Source organism: Scomber scombrus, chromosome 8, assembly GCF_963691925.1.
Source record: "Scomber scombrus chromosome 8, fScoSco1.1, whole genome shotgun sequence".
In the NCBI taxonomy this organism is placed as follows: Eukaryota; Metazoa; Chordata; class Actinopteri; order Scombriformes; family Scombridae; genus Scomber; species Scomber scombrus.
The window spans coordinates 7858946-7880832 of NC_084977.1; the positions used below are offsets into that span (position 1 = coordinate 7858946).

General features: G+C 40.0%; 2 protein-coding genes across 3 annotated transcripts; both read right to left on the bottom strand.

The window, feature by feature from the left end:
- Positions 1-766: 766 nt before the first annotated feature.
- Positions 767-11857, bottom strand: tbc1d23 (TBC1 domain family, member 23). Of its 2 annotated transcripts, XM_062423749.1 has the most exons (19): positions 11808-11857; positions 10105-10213; positions 8812-8917; positions 7902-8106; positions 7690-7813; positions 7471-7595; positions 7337-7383; positions 7155-7258; positions 6890-7012; positions 6717-6809; positions 6460-6630; positions 6330-6372; positions 6111-6217; positions 5854-5996; positions 5592-5636; positions 4645-4733; positions 4356-4491; positions 3744-3938; positions 767-2868 (listed from the first exon to the last, which is right to left on the bottom strand). In XM_062423749.1, the coding sequence occupies exons 1-19, from the start codon at positions 11843-11845 to the stop codon at positions 2784-2786; spliced, it is 2088 nt and encodes a 695-aa protein (XP_062279733.1). In that variant the 5' UTR covers positions 11846-11857; the 3' UTR covers positions 767-2783. The 2 variants fall into 2 exon arrangements, with proteins under 2 accessions (XP_062279733.1, XP_062279734.1); XM_062423750.1 differs by lacking the exon at positions 5592-5636.
- Positions 11858-14872: 3015 nt separating this feature from the next.
- tomm70a (translocase of outer mitochondrial membrane 70 homolog A (S. cerevisiae)) lies at positions 14873-21599 on the bottom strand. The gene is made up of 12 exons (XM_062423751.1): positions 21297-21599; positions 19104-19277; positions 17881-18007; positions 17649-17758; positions 17401-17549; positions 16261-16468; positions 15994-16128; positions 15769-15876; positions 15550-15666; positions 15329-15426; positions 15114-15236; positions 14873-15026 (listed from the first exon to the last, which is right to left on the bottom strand). The coding sequence occupies exons 1-12, from the start codon at positions 21534-21536 to the stop codon at positions 14873-14875; spliced, it is 1743 nt and encodes a 580-aa protein (XP_062279735.1). The 5' UTR covers positions 21537-21599.
- Positions 21600-21887: the final 288 nt, after the last annotated feature.

Genomic DNA, 21887 nt, shown 5'->3' on the forward strand with positions numbered 1-21887 from the left:
TTTCAGAGTAAAAGCCTACAGTTTTATTTTTTAAATTTCTTTATTTACTTAAGGTTGAATAACTGCATTAATGAAATAATAATACACGTTTACTGATACATATTGATTGTTATTCTCTCTTATAGTGACTCTACCACTCTGCTTTGAGCTCACGTAAACTTCACAACAATTAATATGAAATTTAGACAAGAAGTTACGTCACAAAGGGTGGGTGTTTTCCTTCCAATCAAGTTTCAGTGCGAGATGACACGCCTGTCCTCATTGGTTAAACGAACCGGTAATTTATAACATTAAAATAACATAAAATGAACATACCTGACGCCTAATGCAGGAGTTAGCCATTGTAAATGGTAAATTTATATTGTATATTTGAACCAAAAAGTTGATATTTATAACTATTTTTATGCATGAAATTAAGGGCAAAGCACATAATTATTGAGGAGACCAACTCTTCATATTGTTTCTGTCTCTTCTGCTGCTGGCAGGTGTTTGCATTATCTGTCCTCCAATATGACCACCACATGTGGAAAAGCAAGTAAACAGAAAACATGATATTCTTGTTTAACTGTGACTTGTTTGCAGAAACAGAACACCTGTGTACATCTTTGCTTTGTTCCAATATTTGAGCTCTACAAATATTGCACATGGCAAGGAAACAGAGAGAAAATTGCATTTATACTGTGACAGGCCTCTGTCAAAAAAACCCAACTGTTTTAATTTACATATATATCAAAAGGCAACATATGAATGACAATATTTCCACAGGTGCAGTTGAGTAATTTCCATTTATTAAAAACAGAAACGTTTAGAAAATAATAGCAGTACAGTAAGGTGCAAATTACACTTGAGACATGTTGCATTTCGACTAGTGGTGACATCCTTTAGCCAGTGATGTTACAGAGTAATCGAGGATGTTCCAGTCAGTTGAATACTGAAAAATATGTCACAAAATTACAAATTACAACACGATGCATGGGTTACACAGGAATGCTATGAGACACTGGAGTGAAAGAGAAACCAGATTTGTGAGTCTCTAATTCAAGTTTTTTTTTGGTTTTTGTTGCCCATATTTATTATAAATGTGCCTTAATGATTTAGTCAGGATGAGTTCTCCCCCTCATTTAATTTGTCTTCGATGATAAAAAGGGATAAACCCCCCTCCCCTCTGGACTGAAGTTTCAACTGGAGCTGTCAGTTCAGAGCCTTTGCTTAACAATTTATACCCAGGCTGCCTACGCGACTAGACTTCGATGCGAAAGAATAAGTTAAGCGAGAGAAGCAGAAGGAGGAGAAAAAGTCCAAAAAAGAGTTAAAGGTTAGACGAAGAAGCAGCAATATATACTGTGATACGTTGCCCACTGCTGGTGCCAGTTATCACACATCACAGGCATGAGGCCGAAGGCAACAGTGGCAAGCCAACTAAAGCTGCTTAGTTTGATTAATACGACTGACAAGACTGATCAGAAACCATGGATATATAATAACTTATCTTTTTTTTAAAATTTAAATCACATTATCTTTTCATTCCTCTGGAAGCTGTGTAGAGCAGTCTTCATCGCAGATATTTTCATCCAGTTAACTTGGGGGAAAAAAACCTCACATACTGTATCTGAATGAGATGGAAAATAAATACTGAGGTGCTCAAGCTCTTGATAACTACAATCGCTTTTTTGTAATACTACTGTAGTCCAGAGGGGCTGTGAACGACGCTTTATGAGAGCTACATCACACCGTTATGAGATGAGGTTGAATCACTCTTAAATGTAAAAGCGAATAGAGAAAAAGAGAATAAATTATCTCCCAGAAACTCTGTAAAACGTACTTACTGCTTGCTCTAGAAAGAAAGGAAGAGGAGAGGAGCTTCAAACCATGTGAGCTGGTTTTAGAAGCTATGTTAAGTTTTCGCTGCATATTCTCACCATCGGGATATGCTTTCAAAATGACATTGCAAAGGTCTGTGCTGATAATATAGAGCAGTTTACACAATATATATACATTACATATTTATAAACATCCTCAAATAATTCCTATTTAAGGCTGCCTGCTGGAAAAAAAGAAAAAGTTATCAAAAACAGTTGTTGTGGTAGGAAACCTGCCTCATGTGCCAACACTGCTTTCTTTAGTTTTTATTTCTTTTATGGGGATGTGCATCTTCTGTTGGGAGCCGGCAGTACGTGACTCATGTTCACTTCCTGACCAGAACAAATGATCGTGAAAAACCTGCTGTCGACACATGAGAAAGGAAATTAAGAGTCTTAAGTGACTGAAATGCGACGCTGTTCACTACAAAACAAAACAAAAAAGAAGGGTTCAGAGTTGAGATGTTTGAAGTGAAAAGGTTTGCCACTGGTCCAGTTACTGGTTAGTACGCTACGTTTAAGGCCAGAGGGAAGTTTCCAAGGTGGAATTGCACTGTAAAGATGTTTTTTTAAATTAACAGCAAAGAAAAAAAAAACCCATCATAACCATTTTTTTAACTTAGTGTAAGAGGATGGTTGAATGACTGCGGAGCACCTAAGTATTTCAACACACACGCGGCCTGTCCCGCAGCTCTGCAGTCAGCGGTGTGGCCCCCACATGTGGCCCCAAAACGCAGACACGCAGGGCTTCACAGTCAAACACTGCACTGGAATCTGTCCGGAGAGGGAGGACAGCCGAGGAGAGAGAGAGAGTGGGAGAAGGTTTCACTCTCGGCAGACAGACTCTTCTAACAGTTTGTGTTACGGCTGGCCGTCATGATTCCCAATCATGACCCCCACCCCCTCCTGCTCCACCGTCTCCCTTTACGAGCTCTCCAGAGCATCTAGGACTTTCATGATCTGCTGCTTGATGACCTTTGTGGCATCCCCCGCGTTGGGTATCAAATATCTGAGAGGAGAAGGACGAAAATAAAACATTAGAAAAGGAGGAAACACTTGAAACAGGAAAATAACATTTGATTTAAATAAAATATTCAAAATGAAGCCCTTTTATCGCACAGAATAATCTTTAAATGTGTCTTCAGTAAGGTTAAAAGGAAAAGTTTGGGAAACGAGTTAGATGAAAGGATTTCTCTCGTGTCTGTACAATAAATATGAAACTACAGCTGGGAGACTGTTAGCTTAGTTTAGCACAAAGACTGGAAACACATATAAACAGTTATAACCTGACCTGGTTTGTTGAATCTGTACAAAAAACAAAGTGTAAATATGAGAAGTTGTGGTTGTATGTGGGGTTATGTGGGAGACTATTTCCTGTCACAATAACACAGCAACCTATATGCTGTAGCTCCACAGTTAACACAGACAGAGATGAGAGCTCTATCTTACTCACAACTCTTTAGAGTAAAGCAAATAAGTGCACTTCCTTAAATGTAACAGAATTATGAAGGAATCTGATTTTTCCCCCTTCATTAATATCAACCCGAAAACCCCCCCAAAAAAACCAAACACGTTTTTTCACATCAGAAAAAATGTGATAATATATAATACTTTATGTGTAAATGAAAGACTTAAAATCAAAATCAGAGTCAGAAATACCACCAAATTATTATATTAGCGTATACACAGCAATATATACTTTTAATCAGGGTCATCTGACATTTAAATTCAGTTCTGGACCTTCCAGTTAAAAGGAGTGTGAAAGCAGCCTATAATAAGAAGGGTATTAATCTATCACTGCTATAAACATCAACCCCTGTTTTAAGCCTTTTCTGATAATTACAGTGTCCAATGTGAACAACATTTGTGTTAGTAGACAGGCACCTTTCAACTGCCACTATCTCCACTCCAGCTGAGTTGTTGCTGCCAAACTTGAACGTGATCAGTTCCGGGTGTTTCTTTTTGGATGTGATCTTCACCACGGAGTTTAGCGCTTGTCTCGACTGGATGTAGGCGAAACCTTTCCTCGAGGCGATCTCTCGCAGGCAGTACATGTGAGTGGCTGTGATTAACAGGTGGCTGCAAAGTCAACAGGACAAGCAGACAGAGTGAGCACACAATAATTCATTCATGAGTCATCTCAATGCTTGTGGTTCATTCATTTTTTAAAGATGCAGTGGGGGGATTAGTCACGTTTAAGTGCAACTTCCCCTTCTGCTTGCTCAATCCAGACTCTAACACCCAGAACAGTTGGGGAGGATGGGTGTGGGAGAGTCATGTGAGGAATGTTACACACACACACACACACACACACACACACACACACACACACACACACACACACACACACACACACACACACACACACACACACACACACACACACACACACACACACACACACACACACACACACACACACACACACACACACACACACACACACACACACAACTTCAATGTTATGGTCATTTCTGACGCTCAGGCAGAACTCACCTCGGGAACATGTGACCGGTTTCTTTCACCTCATTGCATGTAATGTGATGCTTTACGTCCGGTTTGTTTATCCAGGTCTGAATGTTGACGATCTCCTTCCTGTCATCGTCTGACATGGATGAGCTGTCAATCTCATCTATATGAGTGAGGGGCAGACATTAGATAGTCATAAGTCAAAACTGTATTACAGCAATATGGTTCTGCAGTGCGTTTTCTTTCATAAATAAAATGCCTAGAAATACTTAAACACTTCATTTTCCCACTGCAGCTGTGTTCAGAAGCGATTTACCTGTGTCGTACTCCTCCTCATCACCGATACTGAAAACAGGCTTCACCCCCCGGTAAGGTTTGCCGACGCGGTCGCTGCTGCTTACATGCCTACAGACAGAAAGCAACAGGGCAACTTTAGAGCCTCTCATCAGTACTGAGAAATATCAATGCCTGCAACTGAAAAGTCACATTAAATACACGCAACAGCAAGGCTACACACATATAGCAATGGCATGAAGACCTTCAGCCTGGAGTAAAAAACCTTCTTAAAACATGTAAGCAATCTACTGCAACAGGTTATGCTGTTAAATATAAAAGACAGAGGTTAGATGAGACATTTCTACTTGGATATTAGAAGACTTACAGGTAAGTTATTGTATGATATTCAGGGCTATGTGCAGCAAATCAGTGTGCTTAAAAAACTTTTTTTTTTCAATGTGGATTCAACTTTTCTGCATAGCCCTGTCTATCATCTAAAAGAACTTGAATGAAATGAAAAGACAGACTGTTAAAGTGCATCTCCAAGCAAACAGCAGTGAAGAGGAGGTTCTCCCTTAAACAAAAACGCCTCAATGATCGGGTACTAAAAGAACGAGACGACGGCCTTGGTTGTGGAGTTGCTGATGTAAAGATGACTCAATGCTCCTGTGAGAGGGCGACAGCGGCTTCAGCAAACCAAACAGCGGTGTTGGATGTTGTTAGTGAAAGCATGAAGACGAGATCTCAAGAAAAAGTACACTATTGTCTCGTACGCAGCCTGCCCGCCCACCTACATGAGTGAGTGGTTGAGTGGTGTGAGAGTAGGGATGCTGACACCAAAAAAGGCATGCGTTTTAATGTGACACAGGCTATGTCTCCTACAATCCCCGAAGAGAGGGAGGAGGGGAGGGAGGGGGGGCGGACTGGTGGGTCTGCAGCCAGTGGACATGCTGGTGAAAAAACAGCTCGATGTTGGAGAGCTCTTACCGATCAGGAATCACCTTCTCTGGCCAGGGTAGATTGAAAGATATTCTAGCATGGAATAAGGCACAAGGTATGGTGAACATAAATTAAAGTATATATATATAAAAAAAGAAAAATTATGTGTTATAGGGGTTAGTTCACTGATTTGATAGCTCAGTGTACAGTTTAAGAGCGGCTACATATTTCACACTTGCATAATAAGCCGTGTGTAAAAGATATAATAATAAAAGGATATAGTTATATAGAGGAGACACTGGATGCTCACCGGTCTGCGGGGGTGGAAGTGTTCTCAATGAAGCTGATCATCTTCTCCTTGACGTTTACCGACTTGGATTTTAGAGCGAACGTCATTTTGTTGACCAAAGACTTGACGCCTTTACTGTCTCCCGGGCTGCTCAGAGAATCTCCCTGCATTGTCGAAAAACAAAAAGAAAGTAACAAAATAACAGTCACAAAGAAATAGAAATGTGTTCAAAATGTACATCTGCGTGCTGGAAAAAACTTTCTTTGAGGTGAACTTACGTCTGCCGAGCTGAGGCTGCTGTGAGATCCCGACGTGCTGACGATCCAGTGTACGTATGAGGAGTCGAGACCTTCCACATTCATGTCTACCAGATGCTGCTGGAGGGCTAAAAAAAAAAAATCACACAAATCTCAAGTGAATTTTCAGTTCTTGCCCAAAAAAAACCAGCAATTTGTGACCAGATGTTGCAGAATTCTCAACATATTCAACCCACTCACCCATGAAACCTCCTTTAGCAATGCTGACGTATTCTTTGTTTTTCTATAACAGAAAGCCTTTAATTAGCAAAATGTTATAAAAAATAAAAAAAGGAAAATACAGATGTTTTATATGTCTAATCCTCCCCACCTGCAGGAAATGGGCTAACACCATGTTCATATACATGTCCTCCTCCTCTCTCCCACTGCCCATGAAGCACAAATGTTCTCCGCTGGCGATGGAGCCCGACTCCAAAGACTGCTTCTGTGCCTCTAAGAGCGACTTGACCGAGAGAGCGAACTCTGAGGGGTTCTGGAGCATCTGTGGGAAGAAAATAAACGTTTATTACACTATCAGGTTCGCCAACATGTTGCTCTACAGCTGAATGCGGTGACGTTTACACTCACCAGGTCAGAGTCCAGGTGAAAGGCGGTGGAGAGGTGACCAGCGTTGTACTGCTCGGCGGGCCGACAATCCACCACGAAGAAGCGTACCCCGTCCTGAAAAGTGAAATCCATTATTATCCCATCTTCGGGTGATTAGTAGAAGCTAAATCAAGGGTCAGTGGAGCATTACTGACCTGCTGCATCTGGTTAGCCTGCAGGATTTCAGGGACAGACACGGGGAGACACAGCGCCTGACTCAGGTCTGTGTCCTCTTCTTTCAGAGCCACCAGGCTGCTACCAAACAGATTCTGGTTCATCTAGCAGGGCAGAGAAAGCACACACACAATACCAGTTTTTAAACAATGCCTCCTCTTGTGCAGCGTCCTTCATCTCTTGTTAGCAGTCTTGTTTCTCCTCAGCGTGACTCTGTGTGCATCAAAAATATAAATAGTCTCTTACCTTTCTGAGTGATAAGGGGGTCTTGCTCTGGTAATACTGCGCCAGAGAAAACAAATCATCAATGTCTTCACTTTCCAGAAGGGAAGGAGAGTCTTCCAGCATTTCTGTGATAGATAAAAGTCTTGTTTATGCTCGGTTTTATGTGACATTGGATAAATAAGAAGACAGGAAGTCATGCTTACTAATGATGTCCTCTTTGCTGCCTCCTTCTTGTGTGAGGATGCTCTCTCTGAGGGTCAATCAAACAAAGACAAATCAAATCTACGTTCCTCAGTATGAACATGTGTCTGTATAGTTTCCACGAGCGGCTGCCTACTTGGCATTGACGAGGATGATGAGCATGAGGAAGAAGATGAAGAAAGGGTCCGCCTGCTGGAAGTAGTTGTCCCACAAGGCCTGTGTTACGTCGGGAAGGCAGTGGCTGGAAAACAGACTACCCATCTGTTGAGGAAAAGAGGAGACAAAAGGAGACATTTAGCTCGCACATCGCCATTGAATACGTCGGAATCGAGAGGCGGCAATGTCTCATGCTGACCCAGTTGATGGCGTAGGAGTCAGGCGTGATCTTTTTGGTGTCCAGGAAGGAGCAGAGTTCTGGCTCGTGGTACTGCAGCAGTAGTCTGTACAGGTGGAAGGGACGGCCCTTTGGCACGCAGTCCCTGAAACGGACACAAATTTTCAGGCGTTAGAATAAAAATTCAACACACGAGGGGGGCGAACAGGACGAGGGGAGCTCAGATAACCCACCTGGGGATGTATTTGTTCATGATGGCGTAGAAGCAGTTGTAGAGGTCACTGCGGGGAAGCTGGAGCCCCAGCAGCGGTTTGAGCAGGTGCGGCCAGCTCAGCTCCGGGTTGAAGGTGATGTTGCGGGACTTGCAGTAGAACGTGATGACTGACTCAACGTCGGACGCCATGTCGCTCCTCTCCTCCTCTGACACCTCCAGCTTGTCTAAACACAGGTAACAAATTGGGAAGCGTTAGTAGTGGTTTTTTTCTATAAATATCTTTGTAAAAATGCATTGTAGAACGTGACACAGAGAAAAATCTCAGTGTGACAAATCTGAGAGGTTAAGCACAAAAATAGCCCTTTTTTCTGCCTGCAGAGTTTTTTTGGGCATCATTCTCATCAGAGGCTTCCTATTTTGAGCCGTAACAAACTGATTAAAGTCGTTTTTTCCTATAAAATCCTGACAATCTTCTCCAGATACTGCCAGACTAAGTATGATCCAAAATTAAAATAACCTTTTCTCCCTTCCTGCTGCTTACAAATGTGTGTGTCTGTCTATTTGTGTCATGTGTATTGCCTTAGCTTGAGACACACATTTTCCAGAAGGTGCCACAAAGTCCTGAGGATGTTTTGGTATCTAAGTTATCTGCATATGAAAAGCTAAAGGATTAGTCTAATGTTCAACCACTGCAACACTTATCTTTGCTCAGTGTTTAGCATTTTACAAGCAAAATATAGAGATGCTGTCAGTTTTCATTCCATAAAATCTACCTCATGGTTTATTTTCATTATAACTGGTGCTTGTCACGTCCTGCACCTGCACAAACTGTGAGGTGTTAAATTCATCCTGTCCTGGTGTTTAGGTGCTGACGATTCCAACATTCAGGATTGTGTCATTAGAAATTAGAGTCACATGCATTTACTCACCAATCAGCTGTTGGCTGCGATTGTGAATGAGAGTCTGTTCTGGTAAATCGAGGACACCGTCCCAGGGAGACAGGCTGTCTCCTTTGCCGGAGACATTCAGAGCGATCTGCAGACACAAAACCAGGAGTCATTGTTAAACGTGCAGCTACGCAGTGATGAAGGGACACTTGAAAATACACTTTAAAGACTCTCAACAGCTGCCACCACAAAGTAATGACTACTCAGTGTTAAAGTGGATGAATGGATTTATATTAACTTGTGATTTTACATGCAGCAATCCATGCAATTCCAGTTGGGATCAGTTACAATATATAATGTGGATCCTCACATCAGGATTTTATTCAAACGAAACAATAACACCAGCAAAAAATGCAGTTTGGAGCAATGATGAACTTAATTTGACCTGTCAGTCAGAATTATTCATGGAGCCCGTTTTGTTCGACAGTTGGAGTTCACATTAAATAATCACTATCTGCTATAAATTATTGAATGGAGTTGATTTCATGGCCAATGCTGTATCACCCGGTTAAGCAGGCATAATATGTAGAGTTATCCATCCATGAATGAACATCTGTCTTAACGTGTAGATACAATCTGGACAAATGAATAATTTACTTTGTATGAAACTTATGACTGTTAATTACTTGTTTATTTATGTTTCAAAGTAATTAGATGAGGCCAATGTGTCAATATGAGAATGAATACAAGTACAACTAAATTTAAAGTTATTCAGCATTACTATTTCCTCTTAAAATGATTTAGAATGCATTAACAATATTTTAAAGCATATTTATTCAGCTTATACGATTTACTACTGTCAATTGTATTAATGTAAATTCTAAAATTAAAATGATGACTCTATGAGCGCTAACTCACATAAACTATAGGGTAGCGTTGTTGTAAAGTAATGTTTTATCAGAATGTTGAAATGACATTGTAGGAATGTGGTTTCAAACACCACTGACAGTCCAGCTGTGGGTGTGTCATGAAGAGGTGACACCCTTCATATCATTTACGTATGTGACACTTGTCTTTCCAGTTAGGTGGCTGTCTGTGGTGAATAACCCTCAGCTAGATCCTAATAATAGAAGCATTACTCACTTCTATTTATGCACTTACACATGATTTTTTACATTGATAAACTGATGAATGAATTGTATGTTTCACACTACCACACTATTGCATTATAAGTGAATTTTATTATTTTCTAGTTGGTCATTTTAGCTTCAGATAAACAACAAACAGAACTTGTCTGCGGTGGTCACAGTGTGGAAATGTAAAAGTGCCCCTCACCTTCCACATCTTGGCCCTGTGTTGAGCTGAATGCTCCAGGACCTGGATGATGCCTCTCTCCATCTCCATGTCAGAGCCAGAGTCCAGAGCCTCGGCTAGATCCTGGTCCCTGAAGGGGCGCGCAGAGAACACCGTTAAAATGGATAAACAATTTCAACAGAGTACAAATGAAGGTCATCTCCACCAAATAACAAAGATAAGATTTTTTTATGTGTTAAATGTGTCCATGTATCATTCTATCATTCTAACATGAAACACAACTTTTTTGAGCTGAAATGAGTTGTGGCTCCACTGACTAGTCACTTTACATAAAATAAAAAGCTAATAAGATTATCATATTTTTAAATCAGCGTCATCAAGTTGCGTGATTCACTCAACCAACAGTCTAAAACACACTATTTTCAGTTTACTGTCATGTATATAAGCATCTAATCCTCACATTTAAGAAGTGGCAACTAGTGAATATTGAGCATTTTGACCAGAAAAAATACACACACACACACACTGATGCAGATTACTTTTCTGTCAGACAACTAATCAAAGATTGATGTTCGTCAAACAAAATGCACAATTTTCTTTGGTAACGTCCATCATCAATAAGTGTATTTAAAAAGTTATTGATGAACTAAGATAACATAACTATAAAATGTTAGTAAATGGTGAAAATGTTTTGATTTCTGTTTCCTAAAGCCCAAAATGACATATAAAAATTGGTTGTTTTGTCCACAACCAAAAGACATTCAGTTTACTACCATAGAAACCACAACATATTAAAATTAGGACTTTTTTTTCTTAGAGATGACTCCAAATCAATTATCAATATAGCTGGTGACTCCTGATAGATAACAACTAATCGATGAATCGACTAATTGTTGCAGTTCTAGTAATTATAACCATGGACAGTATGTACTATCACTAAAGTCAGGTGATGATTTTGGTTTGCTTCTTCACCATCACTCTGTCAAACGAACTGAAACTCTAGCTGGACCCAACAGGTCATTGTGTCACATCTCAGGATGACGTGATGAAACACTACAGATGATGAGATTCTAGTTAAAGCAGCAGACTGTGGATGTGGTTTGAGCTCCAGCTGTGATTGTAGTTAAGTTGAAACATATCCGACATAACACCGGTGTTGTGTCGAAGTCTGTTCCCCCCCCTCGAATAATGTCCCCCTCCTGTTAAAACTGTGTTTCTCATGGCACCACATCCGCTTTAGGAATTATATTATGGTTACGGTTAGCTGGTTGGGGTTAAGGTAAGCAGTTCAAAACACGACTGGTTGGGGTTATGGAGAAGAGGGAACACATTGACGAGGGTACAGACTTCGACATAACACCGGTTGTCTAGCTTGATATTGTTAGCTTTCTTGCTAACAAGCTTTACCCGTAAAATTGTGAAAGTAAGAATGAAAAGGGGTGTAATGATAAAGGTCTTCTTCACAAGCTCCTTGGTTATTCGCGTCTATATTAATATCTCCACTTTTTATTCACCAGAAGTTGGTTATTTAATATTAGCTGCTAGCTGTCGAGCAGTAACGGTCCCAAACTGCCTCAATAACACAAACATCGACCGTCAGCGGAGCAAATTAACCACACTAACTCTTATTTTGAGACCGCACACCGAATCCTGACAGATGAAGCTAACGCAACAGTTTGACAGTCGATTGAAAGCCCTTCTTATCCAATGTAAAATCGTCTCACCAGCTGCCCTGAAGAGCTTCCTCCACCGCATCCGCCATTGTTGTGTTGACGGAGACACGTCAGATGCCGTCAACACGGCCGATATGTCGCGCCGCGCTGTCAATGATTAATTAGATAATTAGTCTTGTCAATTATAAGATTATAGCACTTCAGCCTGTATGGCGATTAATTAGTTATTTATAAAGACTTTAGAGGCTCTTTTTTAATATTAGTGAGTGATATTTATAGTAACGTTGTCATTTTTAATTTTAACACACAAATATATTAAACAGAACTATATCTTTTGAGAAGGCTAAATGCATGTTGGCCCCTCAGTTTTATATTTAATTTTTCTCCACAATTATGTTTTCTCTTACTGTATATTAAGCTAATTTTGCTTGCCCATATTTATTTTGTTTCATTCTCTTTGTTCTGTTGCTTATTTTTCATTTATTCACTGAAATAAATGGTTTTGTGTTTCATTATGTTTTCCATATATTGAAAAAAGTGAATAAGTTTGAAGGCCAAATGCTACACTTTGACATACTACCTCATGTATTATCAAATCCACTTTGTGAATGACCTCTAGCCTCTGTGTGCTAATAGGATTAAAACTAAGTCTGTTGGCTTTGCTCCCTCATACTGTTTAATCATTGTTCCTGATCACACTTCAAAACAGCTTCCCGCAGGAAATGTGCTTCACATGCACTGTTGTCATTTTCATTTCAAACCTGCATAATGTAATGTAAAGGCTGTTTTATTTACGTGTGAACACAGTAAACCTGGATGTTATTGAGACCATTTAGATATCTGTAGTGTCTTGGTTTAAGACTGAGTCCTGGTCAGATGATTTTCTGTCGATTATAGGTCTTTTTTCAACACAGATACTTTGCAGTAGTCATGGTATGGAAACTATGTGTCACTAATATCATTAACACTGGGGTGTGTTCTAGTAATAAACCATGACAGTGTGATAGCGTCAGCCGGCGCACATATTATCAGGGCCGTGAAACCGAAGCAGCTGAGTGGAATTTGGCCATCATTCATTTCATTTACACTTGTGCTTCTGCTACTGTAACGCTCTAACAGGTGATAGTCTCACTTGTCCATAAGTCTGAGAAAGCTTTCTATTAAGTCCAGGTCATTTAGACAATGGAGAGGACATCTGGTATTTTACAACAAATTCAAGTATTGTCTATTGCAATGTCAATGCCAAATTAGATCAGTGTGATATTCCATTTTTATGTATTATTTTATCTGTGAGCACATAAATAGATATATAAAAAGACAATTATTAATTACACAATATTATAAGCCCAACAAGTGAGGTTTCATCAGTGTGTGAAAATACTGCTATGACATCTTTGGTTATTGAGGAGTAATAAACCCCTTGAATATAAGGATTTGTCTGATATCAGTGACATTTCAAACACAGTGAAGAGTTCTTTGAGTGTTATCATAGAGTACAACACTGTGTACAGGCTGGAAGAAAAGTTGCAAAGATGAAAATAATTCCAGGAATTATAACTTTATTAGGATTCTTTCACTTTGGTCACCATACATATTGTTGATGAAGAATGTCAGTGTCATATGTCAGTCAAAATTTAGTGGATATCTAAAGCTGAGGTCACATCTATTTCTCCGAGGTTAACCCGTTTGTTTCTCTAAAATCTGAAGAGAAGTAACCAGAAGTAACCAGCTGCAGCAGGAATGTATGATTTGGTTCTTTGGCAACGCCATACGTTAAAAGAAATGGAGCCAATAATGCTGCTAGATGGATGAAAACATCTTTCAGCAGTGGTGGCTCCTTGCTACCTGAGAACCAAATCACACACTGTGCCGAAAGACTCAGCACTGCGTGTAGACTGGAAACAATAAGGCTCGAGTAATGGGAGGATACATTTAAAAAGGAGGGCACGTAGAGAAAAAATAAAATCAAATCATTTGTCTTCTTACTCTGTCAAAAAAGATGAAACCAAATGTTGCATGAAAAATAAACATTTTACAATAGTATAGAAAATAAATCAGGTTTTTGTCAATTTAGGTAAGCTAGGAAAACAAACACTGAATATCCAATCCCTCGTGATGTTTTCTGACACTAGAGGCAAAAAATATAACATTTTCAAAAAAAGCTAAAGACATGAAGTTGGTTATGTTTTCCTAATCCAAAGTGTTTTGCTCAGTCTCTTATCGTTAGGGTGTTCCTAGTGTTCAAACAGCACGATCATTGCATTTACATTTATTTATAAAGTGAACATGCTGCACAAAAAATATATATTAAAAAAAACAACAACAAAAAAAAACAACAGGCAATCCTGTAATTAAAAAAAACAAAAAACAAAACACTTCAGGATCCTAATCTAACTCCTCTGTACGCCCTTCTCCCTTATGGGATCAGTTCCAGCATTACAAACACAGACATTACACATTTGACTATAATTTTAATCTTGCTTTCAGAGCTGATGCTGTATGTTACAATGTAGAAGGTAGCCAGACAAAAACCCTTCAGTTCAGCTTAAATTAACAGGTGAGCAGTCCATTAGAACTAAATAAAGCTCTCACAGTATTTTCTGTAGATCTAAATGTGTCACAAAAACCTTAGTAATTGGTTCACGTCTCCATTTCTCTTACATTTTACATCGTTACTTGTAATGTGGACAGGTATACATGACGGTTCATGTATGCGTTTTCTCTCTCTAGATGACAATCTTTCTTTACTCTGAGCAAAAAAGAAGAAAAAAGACAAAGAAAAAAAAGACGATGTTCTGGCTGACTTAAGTGTCAATGGGCTGTGTTGTTAAAGACCAAGACCCCTATCTAAATCAACCTACAGAGTACACCAGAGGCCTCAATCGCTGCCTTGGCTTGATTGTGAAATATATATCCATCGTTTCCATGACAGCAAACCCCTTTAATGTGATGTAAACACGGTATATTATTCAGGGCGCTTCCTTTTTTAATCTTTATATGATCCAGTACTCTTTTTTTTTTTTGAGACAAATCAAAGTAAGTCAGACAGTTGCACTTTTTAACACAGTTAGGTTCAGCAATGAAGACTGAGATTGGCAATCGACAGGCCTCGAAAATTACAGCGTCGGAGGTTTCAGCCCGTACTTCCTCGCCACTTCTGTCTGGGCGTATGCGGCGTCACATAACGAGTACAAATGGGCCATCTCCATCTCTGACTTGGCAAGGTTAATCGCCTTGTTAAACATCTCTATCGCCTTGTCCAGATTGCCCCTGGAAGGAAAACACTCAGGTTATTTTAAGCACTCTGACAAAGACAAAAGACATAACATGAGATTTTGGTCAAGCTCTTTATCTCACCTTTGAACCTCGATGGTTCCCATAGTTTCATAAGCGAAGTCACATTTGTTGTCGATCTCGATTGCCTTACTGATGAGCTCTAGACCTAAATCGAGATCCTGTTTCCACTGAAGCTGTAACAAACTGGTAACATATTGAAGAATTACCAACTGATATCTAGCTTACACATATGTCATTTTAACAATATGCACACTTGAAGGGAAAAAAAAGCCTACCCCTTGTGGACATATGTGGTAGCGTTGTCTGGTTCCAGTTCAATACACTTGTCGTACATCTCGTCTGCTTTTCCAAACTGCTGCTGATCAGTCAAAGCCTGGAGAGAGAGAGAGAGAGAGAGAAACAAAAGTGTTATCGTTCTATTGAACACATCAGTAACATCTGAAATATTTTAAAACTGCCACACAAATGAGTACAATCCATGTTTTTGATGTCATACCTGAGCATAGAGAGCGTAGCCCTCAGCACACTTTGGGAACCTTCTGATAACGTCCTCGAAGCCGTCCATGGCGGTCTGTACTTGTGACGGGTTGTTTCCAGTGTACGCTTGTCTGTACTGGAATACGACAGCCAAACAAACTCAACAGCTAATCTCAACAATTCATTCATGAGATAGTTCAGTTAATGTCAGACGGTCTTGCTGATTTAAAAAACTTACGAGAGCGAAGCATTTCTGCGCCTGGGCTAGAGCCGAGTCAGGCCTGAGCAGGATGCACTCGTCGAAGTCTCCCACGGCCTCGTCCACCTGGTCCAGCAGAATCTTCAGCTGAGAGAGGAGATACAGAGGACTTGTTATGAAGCATCACAAACATCTACTGTAACACTGACACCCGGTCAGTTAACAAATATATTTTTAAAGAGACCACTTCATCCGGACTCCTACCTGACCCCTGTGGTGATACACGTCAGGGTTGCGTGTGTCGATGTCGGCTGCCATGTTGAAGTCTTGTGTCGAGAGCATAGGCTGCTGCTGCTGCATGTACATGCTTCCGCGTTTGATCAAAGCATTGGCTCGTAACTGTATATTAAAAAAAGAAACAGGACACAAAAGTCTTTATTCATAAGTAAAAATCATCAGTTAAACTGTGACAAAATGGCATCTGTTAAAAAAATCTGATTAAACCTGGAGAACCGGTTAAACAGTCCATACCTTCACGTTGGCATCGTGCATGTTGATTACTCGGTCCAGATCAGGTTGAGCGGCAGTAGCGTTGCCAATCAGCAGGTAGAACGTGGCACGCAGCAGCAGGGCCTCGGCAGTGTAGCGACCGCCTGACTCGATCTCCTTGGTGCATTCGCTGATGATTTTGTCGTAGTTCTCCTCCTCCATGTACTGCTTTGCTTTCAGGTAGCCAGAGCTAAGGACACAAAGAAGACTTTTCATTTAATACACTGTCCTTGTGTGCTAAGATAGCCACTGATAGAAAAGCCACAGGATCATAAAAACAAATGTGTCTCTTCTGTTGGATGTATGAATATGTTTGGAGCTTTCATGTCATGCTGCCCGTTACATTTCAATATTCTTGGGAATGTTGTGACTGTTAAGTCAACACACAGACAGAATGATCCCTGTGGAACATTTAGAGCATTATGTTCTATGTCACAAACTCCTCTGCACTGTTGGGCAACTAACTTGAAAATTGGAATTAATTTCTGATTATATATTACTAATGACTTTACTTATTGCTCAGCAGCAAGAGTAATGCATTAGATAACTTGTTACTTTACTTTACTCACCCATCAGCTCCACCATAATCCTCCATACCAACACATTATATGTATTGTGTTTGTATATAATACACAGCAGAAAAATTAGACGTTTGTGGTTTAACAAGAGGCAGGATACAGTTTGGATGAATTTACTCAGCTAATGTTAGCGTAACCTCAACAACTGTACAAAGCACTCCAGAGATCTTGGCCCTTAGATCTACAATTCAAAGATTTAATTCTCTAAACTAAACGATCACCAAGTGACTCCTGAATATAGGCAAGCCAGCTAAGCTACAGCAATACTTTGGAAGTAATGCAAGATGCATTTTTCCTTCTTCAGAGTGTCTGTTAGCTGAATGCAGAGACAACACGACCAGTGACACCAAATGTAAAAGTACCAGGGCATTACTGGGATTAGTAACTTTAGTATAACTGAATTTCAAACTGTAATCCCTTAAAAATAATAGTATTACTAGAACAGGTTAGTAAGTAATGTGTCACTGCCCAAAACTGCTTCTCCGTCCCCGCCGGTAAAACCGATTGTACAAACTAAGTTGATCCTAAGCTAATATTCTCTGACCTCTCAGTGACCTCTGCCGCCTCGCCCTCATTGTCCTTGTCTTCATCTTTCTTCTCGCCCTTCTGCAGGGCCTGTGAGATGATGTCATCAGTGAATGAACTAAAGTAAGACTTGATGAACTGAGGAGAAGGCATCATGGGCTCACGATTCTACAGAGAGAGGGTTAAAAAAAAGAAAAGAAAAATGTTTACCCTCACAATTCAGGGGAAATGAAACTGAAACGAATGTCTGTAAAAGTGTAGTAATACCTTGTATTTATCTTTGGCCTTCTCTTTTCCCAGCTGTTTCAGCACCTTGTCTGCTAGCAGCATGCTCTGTTGGTTCTGGAAAGCCTCGAGAATACACACCGCTGTGACATCTGGAGGATTTAAAGGGAACGATAGCAATTCAACTTGACAGCATTTGTCACAACAAAAATGACACATTTTTTTAAAAGACATGTTTGTAAAAGAATAATTTCATAATAAGGTCTCAACTCACCTTCCAGGCACTCCTTCCTGTTGTCGAGTTTTTCCAGAGCTTTAGCCCTCCTGAAGAGAGCCTTCACGTAGCGTGGGTTAAGCTCCACAGCATGAGAGCAGTCCTGCACCACTTCTGTCCACTTCATCTGAAATTAGAGTTAGAAACTTTGGTATCTTCCAAAAATATCTGCATCAGAACACACAGTAGAGTCCAAAAGTGTTTCCACTATCTGGAGAAGTCTATATATCAAATTCTTACCTCTGTTTTAGTTTCTTTTTTTCCCTTGTGCATAACAATGTTGAGACATTTAATAAAACGTATGGGCCAAAATGTCAGTGCCTAATTGCAGCTGAACTGGATAACACTGCAGACTGTTGGAGATCATTTCACCACACAAGATCTACAGTTATCCTGATAGCTGAAGACCAACATATACAATCAGTACAACCAGTTACAACTGGCAAACTGCAGCCTGAATGGGTATAAATGGTTTACAAATTAAAGATGTAACTGCTGGCAACTGGGATGGAATCTTCACTGATTAATCAGCTCAACATTACACTTCCAGTCGGAGACCAAGAAGCCAAACGTAAGGTTAATGAACACTCAACGAAACATGAGGGTGGAAGGATTTGAGTGTTGACATTTCACTTGGTGTTGCTCCACATTGACCAAAGACCTCAAACTAATGTTTTTCTACAGATGACACCATCTCTGACCGGCTTTAAGTTGTAAAAAGAGAGTATTTCTTCTGCAGGATGTTAATATGCTCTGAAGTTTCATGCCCATTTTAAGTTGAAGTTAGAGTAACGAGTACTGACTTGTGTGCCTTTCCTTCTATAAGCATACTGAATATCTCTGGGGACATTTAGAGAGGAGGAAATTGTGCTTTACTGCAACATACACAATAGGATATCCTAAAACAAGCTACAATGATTCTGCGTTGTTCATTTCAGCAATAGAATGAATGAAGAAACAGTGTCGTTGTAGCTAAACTTTGACATAATAGTGAGAAATTCACTTTATAGTAAACCTAACAAACCTAGTTTAAGAAATATTTGACTAAAAACAGCAGTAACAATTCATCCATTAAGAAGAAACCGTCTATGTTGGACATTATTTCTCATTTAAGTGAATGGGGAAAGTGCTTCTGCAATGATTTCAGCTTTTATTTTTATTTTCACATTGTTAAATATCATATGGAGCTTTCATGTAAACATTTATAAGAAGGTGGAGCCAACCTGCTGTTCGAAGGCTGCTGCTCTGTTCTGGTAAAACGTTGACAAATCAGACTTTTGCTCTGTGGGGCAGAGAGCGATGGCCTCTGTGTAGCACTGGATGGCGTTCTCATACTTCCCAGCTTTGAAGTACTTGTTGCCCTTGTTCTTTGCTGCTTGGGCCCGGTCCAGTGGGCTCTAAATGAGAGAGAAGAGAAAAGGCAGTGTTTATTGGCTGGAACGCTGTCTGCGGTGACTCAGTAGACTAGATCCAGAACTGAAGCGTATCCCTTAAAAACACACGAGAGATGCAGCACAGAAAATTAACCGGCAACTCCCGATCATTGTCTTAACATAATAACGTGAACATCTGTTGGATTTTAGACAGTGGTAAGGTAAAGCTTGACATCTTATGACATCGCCTTGAGCTGAAGAAACTGTGATGGATATTTTCTGATGTATCACAAACCAAAAAATTAAATCAATTAAAATATTAGTTGCAGCCCTACAATACATTTTACCCTACCATAGACTTTGAATGTCATCTGATAAAAGAGACAATATTTGCAAAAGCATCATTTATAACAACAATGCCATCACCAACATTAAACGATGCCAACTGTAATATTAGGCTGCAGCCTGCAGATAATAATTATTTGAATTGATTAAACTACCAGTTATTTTCTTCTAATCATTTGGTCCGTAAAAATGTCAGAAAAAAGTAAAAATTGATTGTCACAATTTACTCTGTGTTTTTAGCAAGAAACAAAAGCACTTTATGATTAATGAAAATTATTTTGTGGATACATTTTCTGACCATCAACTAAGCGATGAATTATTCATGAACTCAAAACACTGCTTTCAGATTTTTCTATAAATAAATGAGTGCAGTAATGGAGGAGAAATGCCAATTTCACTGACATTAGCAAACACCACAGGAACAAATTAAATCTGACTAATTGATCATGTTTGTGTTTGAAATGTGAAACGGTTTCTGCTGCCTCCAAAAGTGCAAAAGTTTGTTTATTAATGTAATAATAGTTTAATCGTTTTTTTAAAAATTTGATTATTGCTCCATTACTTCACATTAATATCACACAATAGTTCAAATTCATCCTGTTTGTTTCCTGTCACATATAATCAGAATCTGTTGAGTATGCAGCATATAAAGAATGTGTCACTGCTCCCACAAACAAAACAATAAAAATACAGAGTAAGAGTAAGATAATAATAATGATGAAATTATACAGTAAACAAAGTAGTGCTAAAAAAAATTAAAAATTACAATTTATTAATAGAATGGAATAATAATAGTTTTGAAATGTGAGCCAAGCTTATAAATAGTGATTGTCTAAAGGGAATATGGACTGTACTACAGACCAATAAATGGTGACAGGAGCAAAGATTAAATGTGACAATGTGCAATAAACACTTCAGTTACATAACAGAGGAGGCTGACTATAATGCATAATGTAAAGTCCAGTTTGATTAACATATATGAACGTGATCAGTGGGGTGATTACAGGGGGTGTGTAAAATGTAAAGCCCACTTTGATAACAGTGCAGTTCATCTGGGAAAACAATTTACCTTAATCCACATTATTACACATTGAGATCTCATTTGTAACTCATTAACTATGTCATACTAATGACACTGTTCTCTTCATTTCAGAGCTGCTTCACTCTTGCACTGTGAATGAACGAGCAGCGGGACACTCCTCATGAGCAGCAGGTGTATGTTACGCATGCTTGACACCATGAAGTGAAAGTAGACAGCTGGCAGCCTGTCACACTGTTAAATGAAACTAACCTGCTTCAAATGACATTTACACAACATATAAACTACAAAGGTGTGCTCTTAACTCCAAATAAACGCCCCCTGTGTCGCGTTGTCCCTGCTGTGTTTTCACTCCTCGGTTACACTGGCATGTTCTGTATGGACAATGACGGCTTTTAAAGGCGTGCAGGCTTTTACAACCAGGCTAAATTAACCTAGCAGGAATATTAACCCGGGCTAATCCAGCCCCGCTGAGCCGCCTGCTAATGGCCTTGCTCCCCTGAAGGTAGCGGCCACCGACTCTCGGTAACGTCAGGTGTCCTTGAGGCTACTGTCACGGTAATGACGCACATAGTGAGCGAGGCGTACGCACGGCATAAATGCAAACACGAGCTATTGTGTTAGTGGTGAATTAAACTCAGTGTCCATGCTTCAGTTACCATTTCTTCCTGCTCACGGCTGGCCCGGGCTGCGCCGTCTTGGCCCTGTACTGGACTGGCGCTGCCTTCCGGTGTTTTTCGCTCTCCGGTATCTTTCCCTCGCCTTTCCTTCGTCCGGCTGCGGTTCCATAGATAAACCGCCCCGACCCCCAGCACTATGGGAGTCCCGACTAACAGTGCCAGCTGCCAGCGGGGGAGTCCAGTCCCGGACTGCGGCTCTACCGGCTTTGAAGCAGCCATGATCTATAAGCGAGCAGTGGCTAGCCAGCAGTGAGTACCTGCGTGCGTCAGACAGCGTGAGCGGGGCCGCTTCTTCTTCCCGTGCGCTGAGAGGTCACACACCGCGAGGAATCATGGGATACTGCCGCACTGTGTGTATTTGTAGTGCGGTAGTGACGTTTTGTAGTTCAATCATAAACTCAGAAAAACTGAGCTGTTTGTTTTAGTATGAGTTATCTGTTGTAGTCTCAGTTACAGTGTGCAGCGAAGGTGTAAAAATTCACAAACACATTTGAATTTGAATTTATGTTATTGATGTGGACAAAATATTAGGAACACTTCAATATAGTCTACCAGTACACCACCACCACC

Excerpts from the sequence above, each read along its gene's own strand:
- tomm70a (XM_062423751.1), bottom strand. The coding sequence starts at position 21,536 with ATGGCTGCTTCAAAGCCGGTAGAGCCGCAGTCCGGGACTGGACTCCCC. Across the intron at positions 15,427-15,549 it reads GCTACGCTCTCTATGCTCAG|GCTTTGACTGATCAGCAGCA; the intron begins GTATGACATCAA and ends CTCTCTCTCCAG. Across the intron at positions 15,237-15,328 it reads ACCACATATGTCCACAAGGG|TTTGTTACAGCTTCAGTGGA; the intron begins GTAGGCTTTTTT and ends ATATGTTACCAG.
- tbc1d23 (XM_062423749.1), bottom strand. The coding sequence starts at position 11,845 with ATGGCGGATGCGGTGGAGGAAGCTCTTCAGGGCAGCTG. Across the intron at positions 7,013-7,154 it reads CCCCCTTATCACTCAGAAAG|ATGAACCAGAATCTGTTTGG; the intron begins GTAAGAGACTAT and ends CTGCCCTGCTAG. Across the intron at positions 6,631-6,716 it reads TTCACCTGGACTCTGACCTG|ATGCTCCAGAACCCCTCAGA; the intron begins GTGAGTGTAAAC and ends TTCTTCCCACAG.